The sequence below is a fragment of the Myotis lucifugus genome, unplaced genomic scaffold, assembly GCF_000147115.1.
Source record: "Myotis lucifugus unplaced genomic scaffold, Myoluc2.0 scaffold_67, whole genome shotgun sequence".
NCBI lineage: Eukaryota > Metazoa > Chordata > Mammalia > Chiroptera > Vespertilionidae > Myotis > Myotis lucifugus.
The window spans coordinates 4,526,578-4,542,419 of NW_005871115.1; the positions used below are offsets into that span (position 1 = coordinate 4,526,578).

Below are 15,842 nucleotides of genomic sequence, written 5' to 3' on the forward strand. Positions count from 1 at the left end.
GAAAGGGAATGGACTGACTATTCCTGGGGGGGGAAAGGGGTGTGGGGGGTGCGGGAAGAGATGGGACAATAATCATGCACCTATGGATGAGGACAGTGGGTGGGGAGTGAGGGCGGAGGGTGGGGCGGGAACTGGGGAGGAGGGGAGTTATGGGGAAAAAAAAAAGAGGAACAAATGTAATCTGAACAATAAAGATTTAATTAAAAAAATTATTTTTTCAGTTACAGTTGACATACGCTATTATATTGATTTCAGGTGTACAATAAGAGGGTTTTTAATGTTTTGACAAAAGAACTTAGAGGTCATGGCACAATAGTAATTTTTCATATTTATTATTAGATTGATTTATAGCTTTGGCTTACATGGTCATTCTTATGGTCTCCCAGGTTTGTGCAATGCAAAGATACCTTGTAAACAACAAAAGTTCAGTGAAGGGAAAGGCAAGCCTAGATATAACTATCTCAAAGAGTTTTGAAATGTTAGCCAATTCTTGAGGTGGAGTTGAGACTTAATCTTGCAGGAACAAGAGGTCTTGATAAGCAGTGCTTGAAATCATTTATCAAACATCTCAGTGATGGAAAGTACCTGTTATAAAATCAAAGAATGAGGAAGAAGAGCCATGAAAACCAACCAGGAACTTAACTGCCAGTGGAATGGGAAACTGAGTCAGAATAAAACAAAGTACCTGAAATGCAGCACTGTCAGAGATTTGTTACTTTGGTTAAAGCTCAGTGTTTGATTCCAGGCATCTGTGAGCTGCTTGCTAAGTATAAGACTCAACTTACAAATTGGTCAGTTAAAACGAAAGGCAAAGGTATGTAGGGACATTCCCTGTAGGATGCCTTTGTTCTTGAAAGGTGGTCTAGTACTTACCATATATGGCTTGGCTTCAGGAGTTCAGAAGTTTTCTCAGGCTTTGTCCTCAGGAGGATCAAAGGCCCCCTGAGATCAGTTCAAGATACTGTCCTGGTATAAGGAAACTCTTTCTCCTCCAAGTGAAAGCATAAGCTGCTGTCTTTACTGAATGTTTGACCTGTGAAGGTCCAGGTGGTATCTTGGAGCACCAAAAGATTGACATACAGAACTAGAAAAACCACTGAGAGAAACCCCCTGTGGTCAAGTACAGACCATACATGGTCATCAAAGAAGTTAAGGAGTACTAGAAATCTAGTAGTATAACGTAAAAGTCATGAGGCAGAATTACTATTTATACTTTAGGAGCCATAAGACACTACACTCTAAAAAGTAGATTACCTGAGTTCCAGTCAAGATGGTACATAGGTAAACACAGCACTCACATCCTCCCACAACCACATCAAAACTACAACTAACTTTCAGAACAACCATTATTGAGAACAGCCTGAAATCTAGCTGAACAGAAGTCCTACAACTAAGGACATAAAAGAAAGAGCCATATGGAGATGTTAGGAAGGGTAGAGAGGAGGAATGGGCCGGTATCACACCCACACGTAATCGATAAAAATCAGGAGGGATGTCTCTACTGTGCAGGTCCTTCCTGAGGTGGGAGGTGGCCTAGCCCCACCAGGTCCCCCAGTCCAGGATTCTAGCACCAGGGGAAAAAGTCTCCAAAACTTCTGGCTGTGAAAACTGTGAGGATTGTGGCTGAGGGAGACAAAGGGCTCCTGGAGTTCCAGGCAGTTCCTACGAAAGGACCCATGCAATGACTTCTTGGCTCTAAACTCTAGCTCTAGAGTGAAGCTTCAAAGATGTGTCAGGGACATACCTGGAGAAGCTGAATTGTCTGGCTTTAGGGGCAGGGCTGAAGAGTCAGCTTTTCCCCAGACCTAAGTGCTGGCAGCAGCCCTTGTTCCTTTGCTGAGACTTCGCCCACAAAGAGCCAGCAGGTGAGCCACATATCTGTGTCTCCATCAAACTAGCTCACACTGTTAGCCCCATGCTGGTGATTCCCTGAGACTCAGTCCTATCCAACTTGCAGGCTCACCCAAGTCCTTTCCAGTGGCTTTTCCATGGAAACAGCTTCTCTGGGCTCATGCTTAAAATTTTCCTAAAATCTCTCAAATGTTCACAAACCCAAAACAAGCAGCATCTGGCCTCAGTGTGCCTTGTGCCTCTTACTAAGTGGCCCCAGATGCAACACTAGTGGTTGGCAGCCTTGACAACTCCAAGCCCAGCACAAGTAACAGCAGTCTGCACATTGCTTTGTACTTCATGCCGGTGGGCCCTGGACAAGGCACAGGCAAAAGGGCCTGCACCTACTAGACCTAGCGTACTAGGTGGCCAGCTTCAGAAGCACCACTTAACAACTTCCACCAGAGACACACTCAAGGGGCAGACTCATCAGGCACCAGAGTTCTGATGAAGTGAGTCTTGCTCTGTGGAGTTGGGTCCTGCACAGCAGATCCTGTGCTGTGGGTGCTGTCAGTCCTCACAGCTGACTGTCCTGTGGTTAAATCCCTCCCAATGACATGCCAATAACAATCAAGGCTCAACTATAACAGAAGGGTGCACACAGCCCACAAGGGGACACGCCTGGAGAGCCTAGCTTGGGTGACATGGGATGCTGCGCCACTGGGCACAACAGGACACCTGTTACCGAGGGCTACTTTACCAAGACTGGTAGACATAGCAGCTCTACCTAATACATAGAAACAAATATAGGGAGGCTACCAAAATGAGGAGAGAAGGAAACATGTCCCAAACTAAAGAATAGAACAAAACTCCAGAAAAGCACTAAACAAAACAGACAAGCAATCTACCAGCTGCAGAGTTCAAAACACTGGTTATGAGGATGCTCAAATATTTCAGTGAGAACTTCAACAAAGAGATAGGAAACATAATGGAGATAGACAACACAAAGAACCAGTCAGAAATGAAGAATGCAATAACTGAAAGGAAGAATACATTACAGGGAATTAACAGTTGAGTAGATGAAGCAGAGAATCAAATCAGGGATTTGAAAGATAAGGAAGCAAAAACATCCAATCAGAACAGCAAGAAGAAAAATGAATTGGAAGAAAGAAAGAAAGAAAGAAAGAAAGAAAGAAAGAAAGAAAGAAAGGAAAAGAAAAGAAAAGAAAAGAAAAGAAAAGAAAAGAAAAGAAAAGAAAAGAAAAGAAAAGAAAAGAAAAGAAAAGAAAAGAAAAGAAAAGAAAAGAAAAGAAAAGAAAAGTGAGGACAGTGTAAGGAGCCTCTGGGACAACTTCAGCTTATCAATATTCCCAACATGAGGGTGCTGGAAGGAGAAGAGAGGGAACAAGAAATGGAAAACCTATTTGAAAGAACAGTAATGAAAAACTTCCCTGACCTGGTGAAGGAAATAGCCATACAAGGCCAAGGTGGATAGTACAATGTGCCCATCACACAGCACAAGGACTCCACAAATGTTTGGGGGGCACTTTTATAAACACCTTCAAATCTGAGCCCAGGCTAAGTGAATCAAATAAATATGTGCCTTTCACACACACCAAAGTTATTTGTTCTAAGATGAGCCTAAATAAAATATTGTCACCAAAATAGTTATGTTCATAAGTATATTCCCTAAAACATGACCAATAGAATAAATATAAAAAAGAATATTCGCCTCACTAACACAGAAATGAAAATTAAAACAGGATGTTTTTCATCCATCAAATTAGCAAAGATTTCAGAATTATGAAGATGTCAGGACTGGGTGGAGAAAGATATTTTCATTTGCAGTAGTAATTGATGCGATGTTTCTAGAAAACACTCGGGAGTATATATCAAAAGCCTTAAAATATCTCTGCCATTTATAGTATTACATATCTTTAGCAGCCTTACTTTTCTAAATCAAAAAAGAGTGGAAACATCCTTAATAGCCATCAAGATGAGAGTTTAGTAAATTACAGTATATCCATGAAAAGTAGAACATAGAGGCAGCTATAAGAATATTTCTGAAAACATGGGCAGGGGAAGAATGAGGATATACAAGTATATAAGCTATATGAGTGCATTTATCATTTTTCATTTTTAAAGAAAAGTAACAAAAATACATAGAAAAAAAGACAGAAAAAAAGCACAAAATTTACTACACTAGACCAATAGTTTATTTCTAGGTTGTAGGATCCCAGATTATTTTTGTTTTTTTCCTCTATAAATTCTTATATTGTATAAGGTTTTCTAAAGTGATACGTATTACTTTTTTAAGTCAGAAAAAAATTGTAAGTCTTATTTTGTCAAAACATAGTTAACAGGAACAGACTCACTCCTGGTTAAATCCACTGAAAATAATGTTATTAATGAGCATGCCATGATCAGCAAACTGCAGTCAATCCAACTGCAACAAATCACACTCTGAAATGATTTTATAATCTTAAAAAGGCAAGTCTCTACCCAAAAATATATGACAGAGGTCTTATTGCCTGGCTTTGCCACTAGGGTTCAAGGTTTTCCCTAAATCAGGGAAGACTGATGAGGTCTTGATACTATATCAGCCTTTTCCTTGACATAAAAGGCCTTTCAAAATTGTAAAAAAAAATTTCCACAGGAAATTTAGACACCATTTTGAAAGTGAGAGTTGTACATATCTTGCCAGTTATCACTGTTAGCTAAAAGCTTTCCCTTTTTTGCTTTTGAAATCACAAATTATTTGCAGAGTGCCATCTATTGAGGAGAGCCCTTAAATATATACCCAGTCATCCCCCTCTCCATTTTTATATAATCACTAGTGGCCCAGTGCATGGATTTGTGCACTGGTTGGGTCCCTCAGCCTGGACTGTGCCCTCTCACAATCCAGAACCCCTCAGGAGATGTTGGAATCCTGGTGCACAGATTGGCCTGATCCCTGCAGGCCAGGCTGAGGGACCACACTGGTGCACAAATCTATATACCGGGCCTCTAGTATGCATATAAGATCTTTGGTCAATCTCTTCCTGCCCTCCCTCTTCCCTTTGCCCTCTGAGATTCATCAGTCTGTCCCATGCTTTCATACCTGTGCGTTGAATGTCTCACCCCTGGTGGTCAGTGCACGTCACAGCTACTAGTCGAATGGTTGAATGGTCACTTAGGCTTTAATATATATATATAGATTTTAGATATACATGCCTTAAACTTATGAGTAAAAGTAAAAATCATGAAATTTATAACAGGCCAATCTGCTATAATATTTTACTAGTTTTCACTGGTTTTAAAGGTTGCAGAATGAAATAAATAAACAAAATCAGCATTTTTTACTCCTTGCATTTTGTAAATGTTTAGTGGCCTTCAAAGATTGACTATTTCAGTACTCTATTGGGAGACAGGGAATAACTCTTACAGGTTAAGAGTTTAAAAGTTTTAGAATGTCACCTCAAAACTTCACTAATTTAGTAAATTTCCTTTACTAAACTGATGTGGAAATACAGTTGACCCTTGAATAACACAGGGGTTAGGAGATCTGACACCTCCACCTTGTGCAGTAAAAAATCCACATATGACTTTAAACTACCCCAAAATTAACTACTAATACCCTATTGTTGACCAGAATCTTTATGGATAAAATTAACAGTTGATTATCACATATTTTGTATGATATATGTATTATATACTATATTCTTACAGTAAAGAAAGCTAGAGAATAGAAAATGTCATTAAGAAAATCATAAGGAAGAGAAAATACATTTACAGTATTTCCTAAAAAAATCCAAATATAAGTAGACCCACATAATCTAACCCCATGTTGTTTGAGGGTCAACTGTACCTGGTTGAGTATAATCATCAACCAGGATGCCACCTTTCTACTTAGCAGTGACAATTCTACATTGTTCATGCTATATCTGATGCCGCACCAAGATCTGCCCTGAGAAGTTTAGACACATGGCTATTCCAGCAAAACATGATCAAAGAACACACCCTCCTGGGGCTACTTCCTTAGGGGCTGCAGAATTGCACAGTAAGGATGACAACATGGTTCAAACTGGGCTTTTCCAAAGATGCACGCATGTATACAGAGAAGTTCAAACTGGGAAAATGAAGAGAGGGAAGTCTTAATGCTCAGAAGTGCAAAATCCTATCTTAACACTGTAATGTAAGCTGTGACCATCTCCTCACCAATAATGTGTGTGTAAATGCTCTGTTAAAATCGGCATGAGTTTTAGGTATGTTATTATTATTAGGATCCCCACTATTCATTCTTTAAAAATAACTTCTTAGGATCTGCAGCAAATTATGAGGGACAAAATACTTCAAGGAGAATCTTAATATTAAAACTGTATATTCTTTTTAAAAAATCTTTATTGTGGAAGTATTACATATGTCCCCTTTTTCCCCATCAACCCCCTCCAGCTCACCACCACCCCCCACCCCAGGCCCTCACCATCCCACTGTCTGAGTCCATGGGTTATGCATATATTCATACAAGATCCTTGGTTGATTACCTCCCACCCACCCCACCTCTCCTCCTTCTCTCCAAGATTCTGCATTATGTTCAATGTTTCCATGTCTCTGGATCCACTCCATTCATCAGTTTATTTTGTTAATTAGATTCCACATATGAGTGTGATCATATGATACTTGTCTTTCTCTGATGACTTATTTCACTTAGCATGGTATGCTCCAGGTCCCTCCATGCTGTCTTAAAGGGTAAGAGATTCTTCTTTTTTACAGTTGCATAGTATTCCATGGTATAAATGTACCACAGCTTTTTTATATATATACTAGAGGCCCGGTGCACAAAAATTTGTGCACTCGGAGGGGGGGAGGGGGAGGTCCCCCAGCCCGGCCTGTGCCCTCTCGCAGTCTGGGACCCCTCGGGAGATAACGACCTGCTGGCTTAGGCCTGCTTCCGGGTGGCAGAGGGCAGGCCCAATTCCTAAGTGCAGCCCCTGGTCAGGCTCAGAGCAGGGCCGATTGGGGAGTTGGGGCACCGCCCCGTCATGCACAGAGCAGGGTGGATCAGGAGGTTGCGATGCCACGCTCAGTCACGCTCAGAGTAGGGCCGATTGGGGGGTTGGGGCACTGCCCCCTGTCACACTCCAGACAGGGTCAATGGGGAGGTTGCGGCGCCACCACCTGTCATGCACAGAGCAGGGCTGATCAGGGGGTTGGGGTGCCGCCCCTGTCACACTCGGGCAGGGCCAATGGAGAGGTTATGGCTCTACCCTGTCACACACAGAGCAGGACCCGTGGGGGGGGGGGTTGGGGCGCCGCACCCTGTCACACACAGAGCAGGGCTGATCAGGGAGTTGGTGCACTGCACCCTGTCAAACACAGAGCTGCGGGGCAATCAGGGGATTGGGGAGCTCCCCCCCTATCAGGCACAGAGCAGGGCAGATAGTGAGGTTGTGGCCCCGCCCCCTGTCACACACAGAGCCACAGGGCGATCAGGGGGTTTGGGCGCTGCCCCCTGTCACGCTGATCCCAGTGCCAGGAGGCATATTACCCTTTTACTATATAGAATAGAGGCCTGGTGCATGGGTAGGGGCTGGCTGGTTTGCCCTGAAGGGTGTCCTGGATTAGGGTGGGGGTCCCCACTGGGGTGCCTGGCCAGTCTGGGTGAGGGGCTGAGGGCTGTTTTCCGGCTGGCGAGTGACTGAAGCTTCCAACCGCTCCTTGTTTTCTTTTTTTTTTTTTTTTTTTATTCTGGGCCAGCTTTAGCTCTGAGGCCTCGCTGCTGAAAACATCAATACAATGTTTCGGTCCGGCTAGCTTTCAGTCCGGCTGGTTTCTGGGGTTTTGTTTAGCTTCTTATTTGCAACACAGTACATAGTTGCTTAGAGTTGCAGCTGAGAGGCCGGCGAGTTAGGCGGGGAACGTTGGAGTCCGCAGTAACTGGAGCAAGCAAGCCTCCCTGCTCGCTTCAGTGCATGGCTGCTGGCCGCAATCTTGGCTGACAGTTAATTTGCATATACTCACTGATTAGCCAATGAAAAGGGTAGCAGTCGTACGCTAATTACCATGTTTCTCTTTTATTAGTGCAGATATATATATATATATATATATATATATATATATATATAATTAATTTTTTACAGAGAGGAAGGGAGAGAGATAGAGAGTTAGAAACATTGATGAGAGAGAAACATTGATCAGCTGCCTCCTGCACATCTCCTCCTGGGGATGTGCCCGCAACCAAGGTACATGCCCTTGACTGGAATCGAACCTGGGACCTTTCAGTCTGCAGGCCGACACTCTATCCATTGAGCCAAACCGGTTTCGGCATACCACAGCTTTTTTATCCACTCATCTACTGATGGGCACTTGGGCTGTTTCCAGATCTTAGCTATTGTGAATAGTGCTGCTATGAACATAGAGGCACATACATTCTTTCTGATTGGTGTTTTGGGTTTCTTAAGGTACATTCCTAGAAGTGGGATCACTGGGTCAAAGGGTGAAATGATCAGAACGTGCCAGAAGACATGGCAAAGTAATTTTGCTTCATGATACCATAGACTCCAAGACCAGTTCAAGACACATTAAAAGATCTTCCCTGGGAAGTATTAACCTACCCGCTGTATTCACTAGACCTTTCTTCTTCAGATTACCACTGGTTCCGATTGATGGCACATGCACTTTCTGAGCAGCACTTCAAAACGTATGAAGAAGTGAAAAATTTGAGGAATGGTTTGCCTCAAAACAAGAAAAGTTCTATTGGGACGGTATCCACAAATTACCTGAAGGATGGGGAAAATGTGTAGCTAGCGATGGATATTACTTTGAATAAAGCACTTTTGATGTTTCTCTTGAAATTATCGTGTTTTCTTTGATTATAAAATTCGCATTATGAACCAGTAATGGCTTGGGTCAAATTTTGGGATCTCTGTTCTGTTCCATTGATCTATATGCCTGTTCTTATGCCGATTCCAGACTTTTTGGATTACAGTAGCTTTGTAGTATAAATTGATAACTGGTATTTTGATTCCTCCAACTTTGTTCTTCTTTCTCAAGATTGCTGCAGCTATTTGGGGTATTTTTTGGTTCTATATAAATTTTTAGAGTGTTTGCTCTAAATATGTAAAATATACTGTTGGTATTTCAATAGGGATTGCATTGAATCTGTAGATTTCCTTGGGTAGTATGGACGTTTTAATGATGTTAATTCTACTAATCCATGAACACAGAATATTCTTCCACTTTTTTATATCTTCTTTATCTCTTTTTTCAATGGCCTGTATTTTCTAAGTACAAGTGCTTTACCTCATTGGTTAACTGTATTTCTAAGTATCTTAATTTTTTTGTTGTACTGGTAAATGGGATTTTTTTTAGTTCCTCTTTCTGAGAATTCTTTGTTGTTGTATAAAAAAGCCATCAATTTTGGGGTGTTGTTTTTGTATCCTGCCAAATTCATTTATTAAATCTAGTAGTTTTTTGATGGAGTCATTAGGGTTTTCTATGTACAATATCATGTCATCTGCAAATAATAAGAGTTTTACTTCCTCCTTTCCAATTTGGATGCCTTTTATTTCGTGTTCTCATCTGATCACTGTGGCTAGGACTTTCAGTACTATGATGAATAAGAGTGGTAAAAGCAGACATCCCTGTCTTGTTCTTGTTCTTAGGGGAAATGGTTTTGGTTTTTGCACATTGAATATGATGTTTGCAGTAGGTTTGTCATGTATGGCCTTTAACATGTTGAGATATGTTCCCTCTATTTCTACTTTGCTGAGAGTTTTTATCAAAAATAGGTGTTGGGCCCTAGCTGGTTTGGCTCAGTATACAGAGTATCGGCCTAAGGAATAAAGGGTACCAGGTTAAATTCTGGTCAAGGGCATGCATGTACTTTAGTTGCAGGCTGCTCCCTGGCCCTGGCCCTGGCCCTGGCCCTGGTTGTTGCATGTGTGGAAGGCAGCTAATTGATGTGTTTCTCTCACATCGATGTTTCGCTCTGTCTTTCATTCTCTCTTCCACTCTCTAAAAATCAATGAATATATATATCCTCAAGTGAGGATTAAAAAATCCTGTATAATAAAAGGGTAATATGCAAATTGACCCTAACAGACTAACGACCCAGAAACGACAGATCACTATGACGCATAATGACCACCAGGGGGCAGATGCTCAATGCAGGAGCTGCCCCCTGGTGGTCAGTGTACTCCCACAGAGGGAGCTCTGCTCAGCCAGAGCCTGGCTGATGACTATGAGCACAGCAGTGGTGGCAGGAGCCTCTCCCACCTCCTCAGCAGCAATAAGGATGTCCAACTGCGTCTTAGGTCTGCTCCCGCATCGAGCAGACCAAAGTTGCAGTCAGACATCCCCCAAGGGCTCCAAGGCTGCCAGAGGGATGTCTGAGTACCAGCTTAGGCCCAATTCCCCATGGAGTGGGCCTAAGCCAGCAGGTAGACATCCGCTGAGGAGTCCTGGACTGTGAAAGGGCACAGGCCAGGCTGAGGGACACCCCCCGCCCAAGTGCATGAGTTTTCATGCACTGGGCCTCTAGTAATAATAATAAAATAAAAATTTAAAAAATGCGTGTTGAATTTTGTTGAATACTTTTTCTGCATTTATTGATACGATCATGTGATCTTTATCTTTTAATATGCTGATGTGATGTATCACTTTTATTGATTTTCGAATTTTGTACCAGCCTTGCAACCCCAGAATAAATCCCACTTGATCATGGTATATGATCTTTTTAATATATTTCTGGATGCAATTTGCAAATATTTTGTTGAGGATTTTAGCCTCTATGTTCATCAGGGATATTGTCCTATAATTCTCTTTCGTTGTAGTGTCTTTCTCTGGTTTTGGAATTAGGATAATGCTGGCCTCATAAAAAGAGCATGGAAGTGTTTCTTCCTTTTGGATTTTTTTTAATCATTTGAGGAGTATAGGTGTTTATTCTTCTTTGAATGTTTGGTAAAACCCCCCTGTGAAGCCATCTGATCTGGACTTTAGTTTGCTGGGATTTTTTTTATTACTGCTTTTATTTCATCAATTATTATTGGCCAATTCTGGTTTTCTGATTCTTCCTGATTCAGTTTTGGAAGATTGTATTTTTTTTTGGAATTTATCCTTTTCCTCCACATTGTCCAACTTGTTGCTATATAATTGTTCATAATATTTTCTTACACTTCTTTGTATTTCTGTGGTGTCAGTGATTACATCACCACTTTCATCTCTGATTTTATTTATTTGCATCCTCTCTCTTTGTTTCTTGATGAGTCTAGCTAATGGTTCCTCAATCTTGTTTATCCTTTCAAAGAACCAGCTCTTGGTTTCATTGATTTTTTTTGTATTTTTTTTTTAGTCTCTGTGTCATTTATTTCTGCTCTAATCTTTATTTCCTAATGTCTACTTACTAGGGCTTTTCTTGTTTTCTTTCTAATTCTTTAAATTGTAGGGTTGTATAACTTATTAAAAGTTTTTCTTGTTTTTTGAGGTAGGCCTGTAGTGCTATGAACTTCCCTCTCAGTACTGCTTTTACTGTGTCGCAAAGATTTTGGGTTGTTGTATGCTCATTTTTACTTGTTTTCAGTATGTTTTTTATTTCTTTCCTGATCTCATTGGTAACCTATTCATTGTTTAATAACATGCTACTTAGCTTCCATGTGTTTGAATTTTTTGGGTTGTTTTTACTAGAGTTGATTTCTAATTTCATTCCACTGTGATCTGAGAAGATGCTTGATATGATTTCAATCTTCATTCATTTGTACTAGTGGAGACTTGTTTCATGTCCTAACATGTGGTCTATCTTTGTGAATGATAAATATGTACTTGAGGAGAATGTATATTCTGCAGCTTTGCAGTGAAATCCTATATAATAAAGAGGTGATATGAAAATTGACCATCACGGCCTCACCCAAGATGGCCGCTCCCATGTGGTCACAAGATGGCTGCCATAAGAGGGCTGGCAGGGGAGGGCAGTTGGGAGGGGGGCAAGGCCTGCAGGAGAGGGCAGTTGGAGTTGATCAGGCCAGCAGGGGAGCAGTTAGGCACTGATCAGGCTGGCAGGGGAGTGGTTAGGGAGTGATAAGGCTGGCAGGCAGAAACAGTTAATGGGCAATCAGGCAGGCAGGCAGGCAGGCAAGAGGTTGAAGCCAGCAGTCCTGGATTGTGAAAGGGATGTCCAACTGCAGAATCAGGCCTAAACTGGCAGTCAGACATCCCCTGAGGGGTCTCAGATTAAAGAGTGTGAAGGCTGGGCTGAGGGACATCTCCCCTCTGGGCCTCTTGTGTTCTATAAATGTCAAATCCATCTGATCCAATGTGTCCTTTAGAGTCACTTATTTCTTGTTAATTTTTGTCTGGGAGATCTATCCAGTGAAGTCAGCAGGGTGTTAATCTCCCTTACTATGACTATGTTGTTGTCAATCTCTTAAAGTCCTCTAGAAGTATTTTTTATATATTTAGGTATTCCTATATTAGGTGCATATATGTTTATGAGGATTATATTCTCTTGTTGGATCAATCCCTTTAGTATTATATAGTGACCTTTGTTGTCTCTTGTGATGGCCTTCATTTTGATGTCTATTTTGTCAGACATGAGTATTGCTACCCAAGCTTTTTTTTTTCTTTTCCATTTACATGGAAATTATTTTCATAACTTCACTCTCATCCTGTGTGAGTATTTTGTTCTGAGGTTGGTCTCTTGTAGATAGGCACATAGTTGGGTCATGTTTTTGTATCCATTCAGCTACCCTATGTCTTTTGATTGGAGCATTTAATCGACTTACATTTAAGGTTATTATTGGTAGTGACTTTTTTATTGCCATTTTAATTCTGTATGCCTAGGCTCTTTGTCTATTTATTCTTCTTGTTACAACAGTCCATTGAGCATTTCTTGTAATGCTGGGTTGGTGGTGATATACTCCTTTAGCTTTTTTTTTTCTTCTTTCATGGGAATCTCTCTATTTCACCATCTATTTTGAATGATAGCCTTGCTGGATATACTAATCTTGGTTTCAGATCCTTGCTTTTCATTACTTTGAGTACTTCATGCCATTCCCTTCTGGCATGTGAAGTTTTTTATGTAAAATAAGATGTCAGCCTTATGGGAACACCTTTGTAGGTAACAGTTTGCTTTTCTCTTGCTGACTTTAAGATTCTCTCTTTGCCTTTAATTTTTGGCATTTCAATTATGATTTGTCTGGGCATGGGCCTGTTTGCATTCTTCTTGCTTGGGGTTCTCTGTACTTGCTGTACTTGTGTAACATTTCCCTTTACCAGGTTAGGGAATTTTTTGGCCATTATTTCTTCAAACAAGTTCTCTATCCCTTCCTCCCTTTTTGCCTCTTCTGGCACACCGCTATTTTAATATTGTTTTGTTTCACATTGTCCCACAGCTCTCTTAAGCTGTCCTCCTGTTTTTTAATTGTTTTGTTTTTTCTTTCTGGTCCTCTGATTGAGTGATTTTTTTCAACCCTGTCTTCTAATTCACTGATTTGGTTGTCAGCTTCCCCTAATTTGCTGTTTATTCCTTCCAATGTGTTCTTTATTTGTGCTGTGTCATTCTTTATTTCTGTTTTCATAGTTACCATACTGTTGAGCATCTTTACCTTCATTATTCTGAACTCTATATCTGATAAATTTTTTATCTCCATTTCATTTATTTCTTCTGGAGAATTCTCTTGTTGTTCCATTGAGGGTCGTTTCTTTGTCTCCTCATATTGGCTTCCTATTTGGGTTTGTGAGTATGTATTAGGTAGATCTTCTATACCATTCAATCTCTATTGCAGGTGTCTCAAACACTGTTTCTGACTAATTAGATCAGGAAAAGACTCAAGGGCTCCAGAGACTGCCTCTGGCTACAGACTGATAGGATTGCCTCTTGAATAGCCCTCAGGCAATCATCCATGGGTCTGGTGAGGTTTTTTTTCAACAGGGTGGGGCAATTGCTTCTGCCAGGAGGATAATTATTATTCTCTTAAATGGCCTCAGAAACTCTGCACCATGGGGCAAGGTGTTTTCAAATAGGGTGGGTCACCTATCTTCCCCACAGCTGTCTGTATAGAAAATGTCTGCATGATAAAGATGACTTCTGCAGCATGAGGGAATGACTCAGCTCCAGAAACTGAGGTGTCTGCCTCCTGAGTTCTAACTCCAGAGCTCCTGATCCTCACTTTTGCTTATACAGCTCCAATCTACTCTGTCCTCCCTCTGCCGGACCACAAGGTGAGTTGCTCCACAGAGAATTTTGTGCATTGGCCCTTTAGTAGGGTACCTGCATTTCCAGCCATTTCTCCCTAGCAGACAGCAACCCCGCTGCTTTTCACAGCCTTCTGTTATGTGGATACCCTTCTCAGTTCTGGTGCTCTCTCCTGGAGTGCCGAGCTTGGGGATTAGACCCAAGAGTTCTCAGTTGCAAACCCCACAGTTGAGATATCTCTCCATAACTTCAGTTGCTGTGTGTGGGAGCCCAGCCAGTCCTTTCATTACTCTACCCCTCCTACCAGTCTCTATGCGGTCTCCACTTTCCATCCTCATTTATCTGGATTCTCTCCAGTGAGTCTTCTGCTGATTATGCAGGAATATATTCTGTATTTTATTTGTAGTTCCAGTTTAGTCCTGGGAGTTTGCCCCTGCAGCATCCAATTACTACACTGCCATTTTTTCTGTATATTCTGATTTATAACATTATCACATTTCTTTATACAACTTAAATAGAATATTTCACCAATATTGCCTCCATAAAATGGCAATTTCATCAGTAAAACATAAATGAAAATAGAAACAAGTACTTACTCACAGTAATATCACTTCCCCAGAACAGAAGCACAGCCAACATTGAGAAAATAATAATAAGGGCATGGTCATTTGCAGAAAACCATAAAGCTGGGAAGAAAAAAACACAAAAATCATGACTAATATTTATTATCATAAATTTATGTCCAGCCAATTAATGATCAACAGTGTGTTTTTTTTAAAATATATTTTGTTGATTTTTTTTACAGAGAGGAAGGGAGAGGGATAGAGAGTTAGAAACATCAATGAGAGAGAAACATTGATCAGCTGCCTCCTGCACACTCCCTACTGGGGATGTGCCCGCAACCAAGGTACATGCCCTTGACTGGAATCAAACCTGGGACCTTTCAGTCCGCAGGCTGACACTCTATCCATTGAGCCAAACCGGTTAGAACTCAACAGTGTTTTTTATTATTGAGATGGAAAATTAAAATAATAAGTTAAAACTGCGGTCTTATATAGATACATAAATAATTACAGATATATTTAATTAAATAACAAATATTAATGAAACAAAAAAATAGTTCTTTAAGTATTTTCCACCACACTTTCCCTAAGCTGTGATTCATGGAAAGAAGTAGTATACCCCAGGAGCTGAGAAAAGGGCTCTAGAGCCACAGTGCCTGAGTTTGAAACACAATTGTAACTTACAATCTGTGTGATCTTGGACAGCCTAACGCCTTTCTGTTTTTCGGTTGCTACATGGGTACAATAAGTAATGGCACCTTGAATGACTGTAGTTAACTGTTAACAAAATTAAGATATGAAAAGGGCTAAAAACAAAGCTTGACCCCTCAAAGTGCTCAGTGAACATTAACTACAGTTATTATTATGGGGTCCTGTAGTGATTGTTGTATGTGTAATGTGCCAAGAATTTACCTTAAAGCAAGAGTTATCTTCCTGTAAAGACTGACTCAGGGGACAGGAGTGAGGAAGTAGTACAACTGGGTACCCTACCCTTGGTCTTACTGTGACCTAAGAGTAAGACAGATGTGAGCCTGAGCTTTTCTGAAACTTACTCTGGAACAGAGGATGAATTCGTAAATAATTAATCTTAAAATGACTGCTGACAAAAAGTAACATGAGGAGCTTTAGGTAGTAAGGAAGCTTCTATCAAGTTGAACATGTGTTACTCAAAATGCAGCTGTAGAAAGGAAATTGTGATATTAAGACTTCCAATAAAATTTGCTGAGAACTTTTAAAAATTACGTTTAATTGCATCTGATCAATGCTTAAGGCCATGTTTT

The 15,842-nt window shown here is 40.8% G+C and overlaps 1 protein-coding gene across 1 annotated transcript in view; it reads right to left on the reverse strand.

Annotated features, from left to right (window-relative positions):
- LOC111826311 (leukocyte surface antigen CD47-like) overlaps nt 1-15,842 on the reverse strand; it is a 57,692-nt gene that overhangs the window by 27,999 nt on the left and 13,851 nt on the right. The window contains exon 2 of the mRNA XM_023754960.1: nt 14,596-14,685. Within this exon, the coding sequence (XP_023610728.1) occupies nt 14,596-14,685 (90 nt within the window). The remainder of the gene's footprint in view (nt 1-14,595; nt 14,686-15,842) is intronic.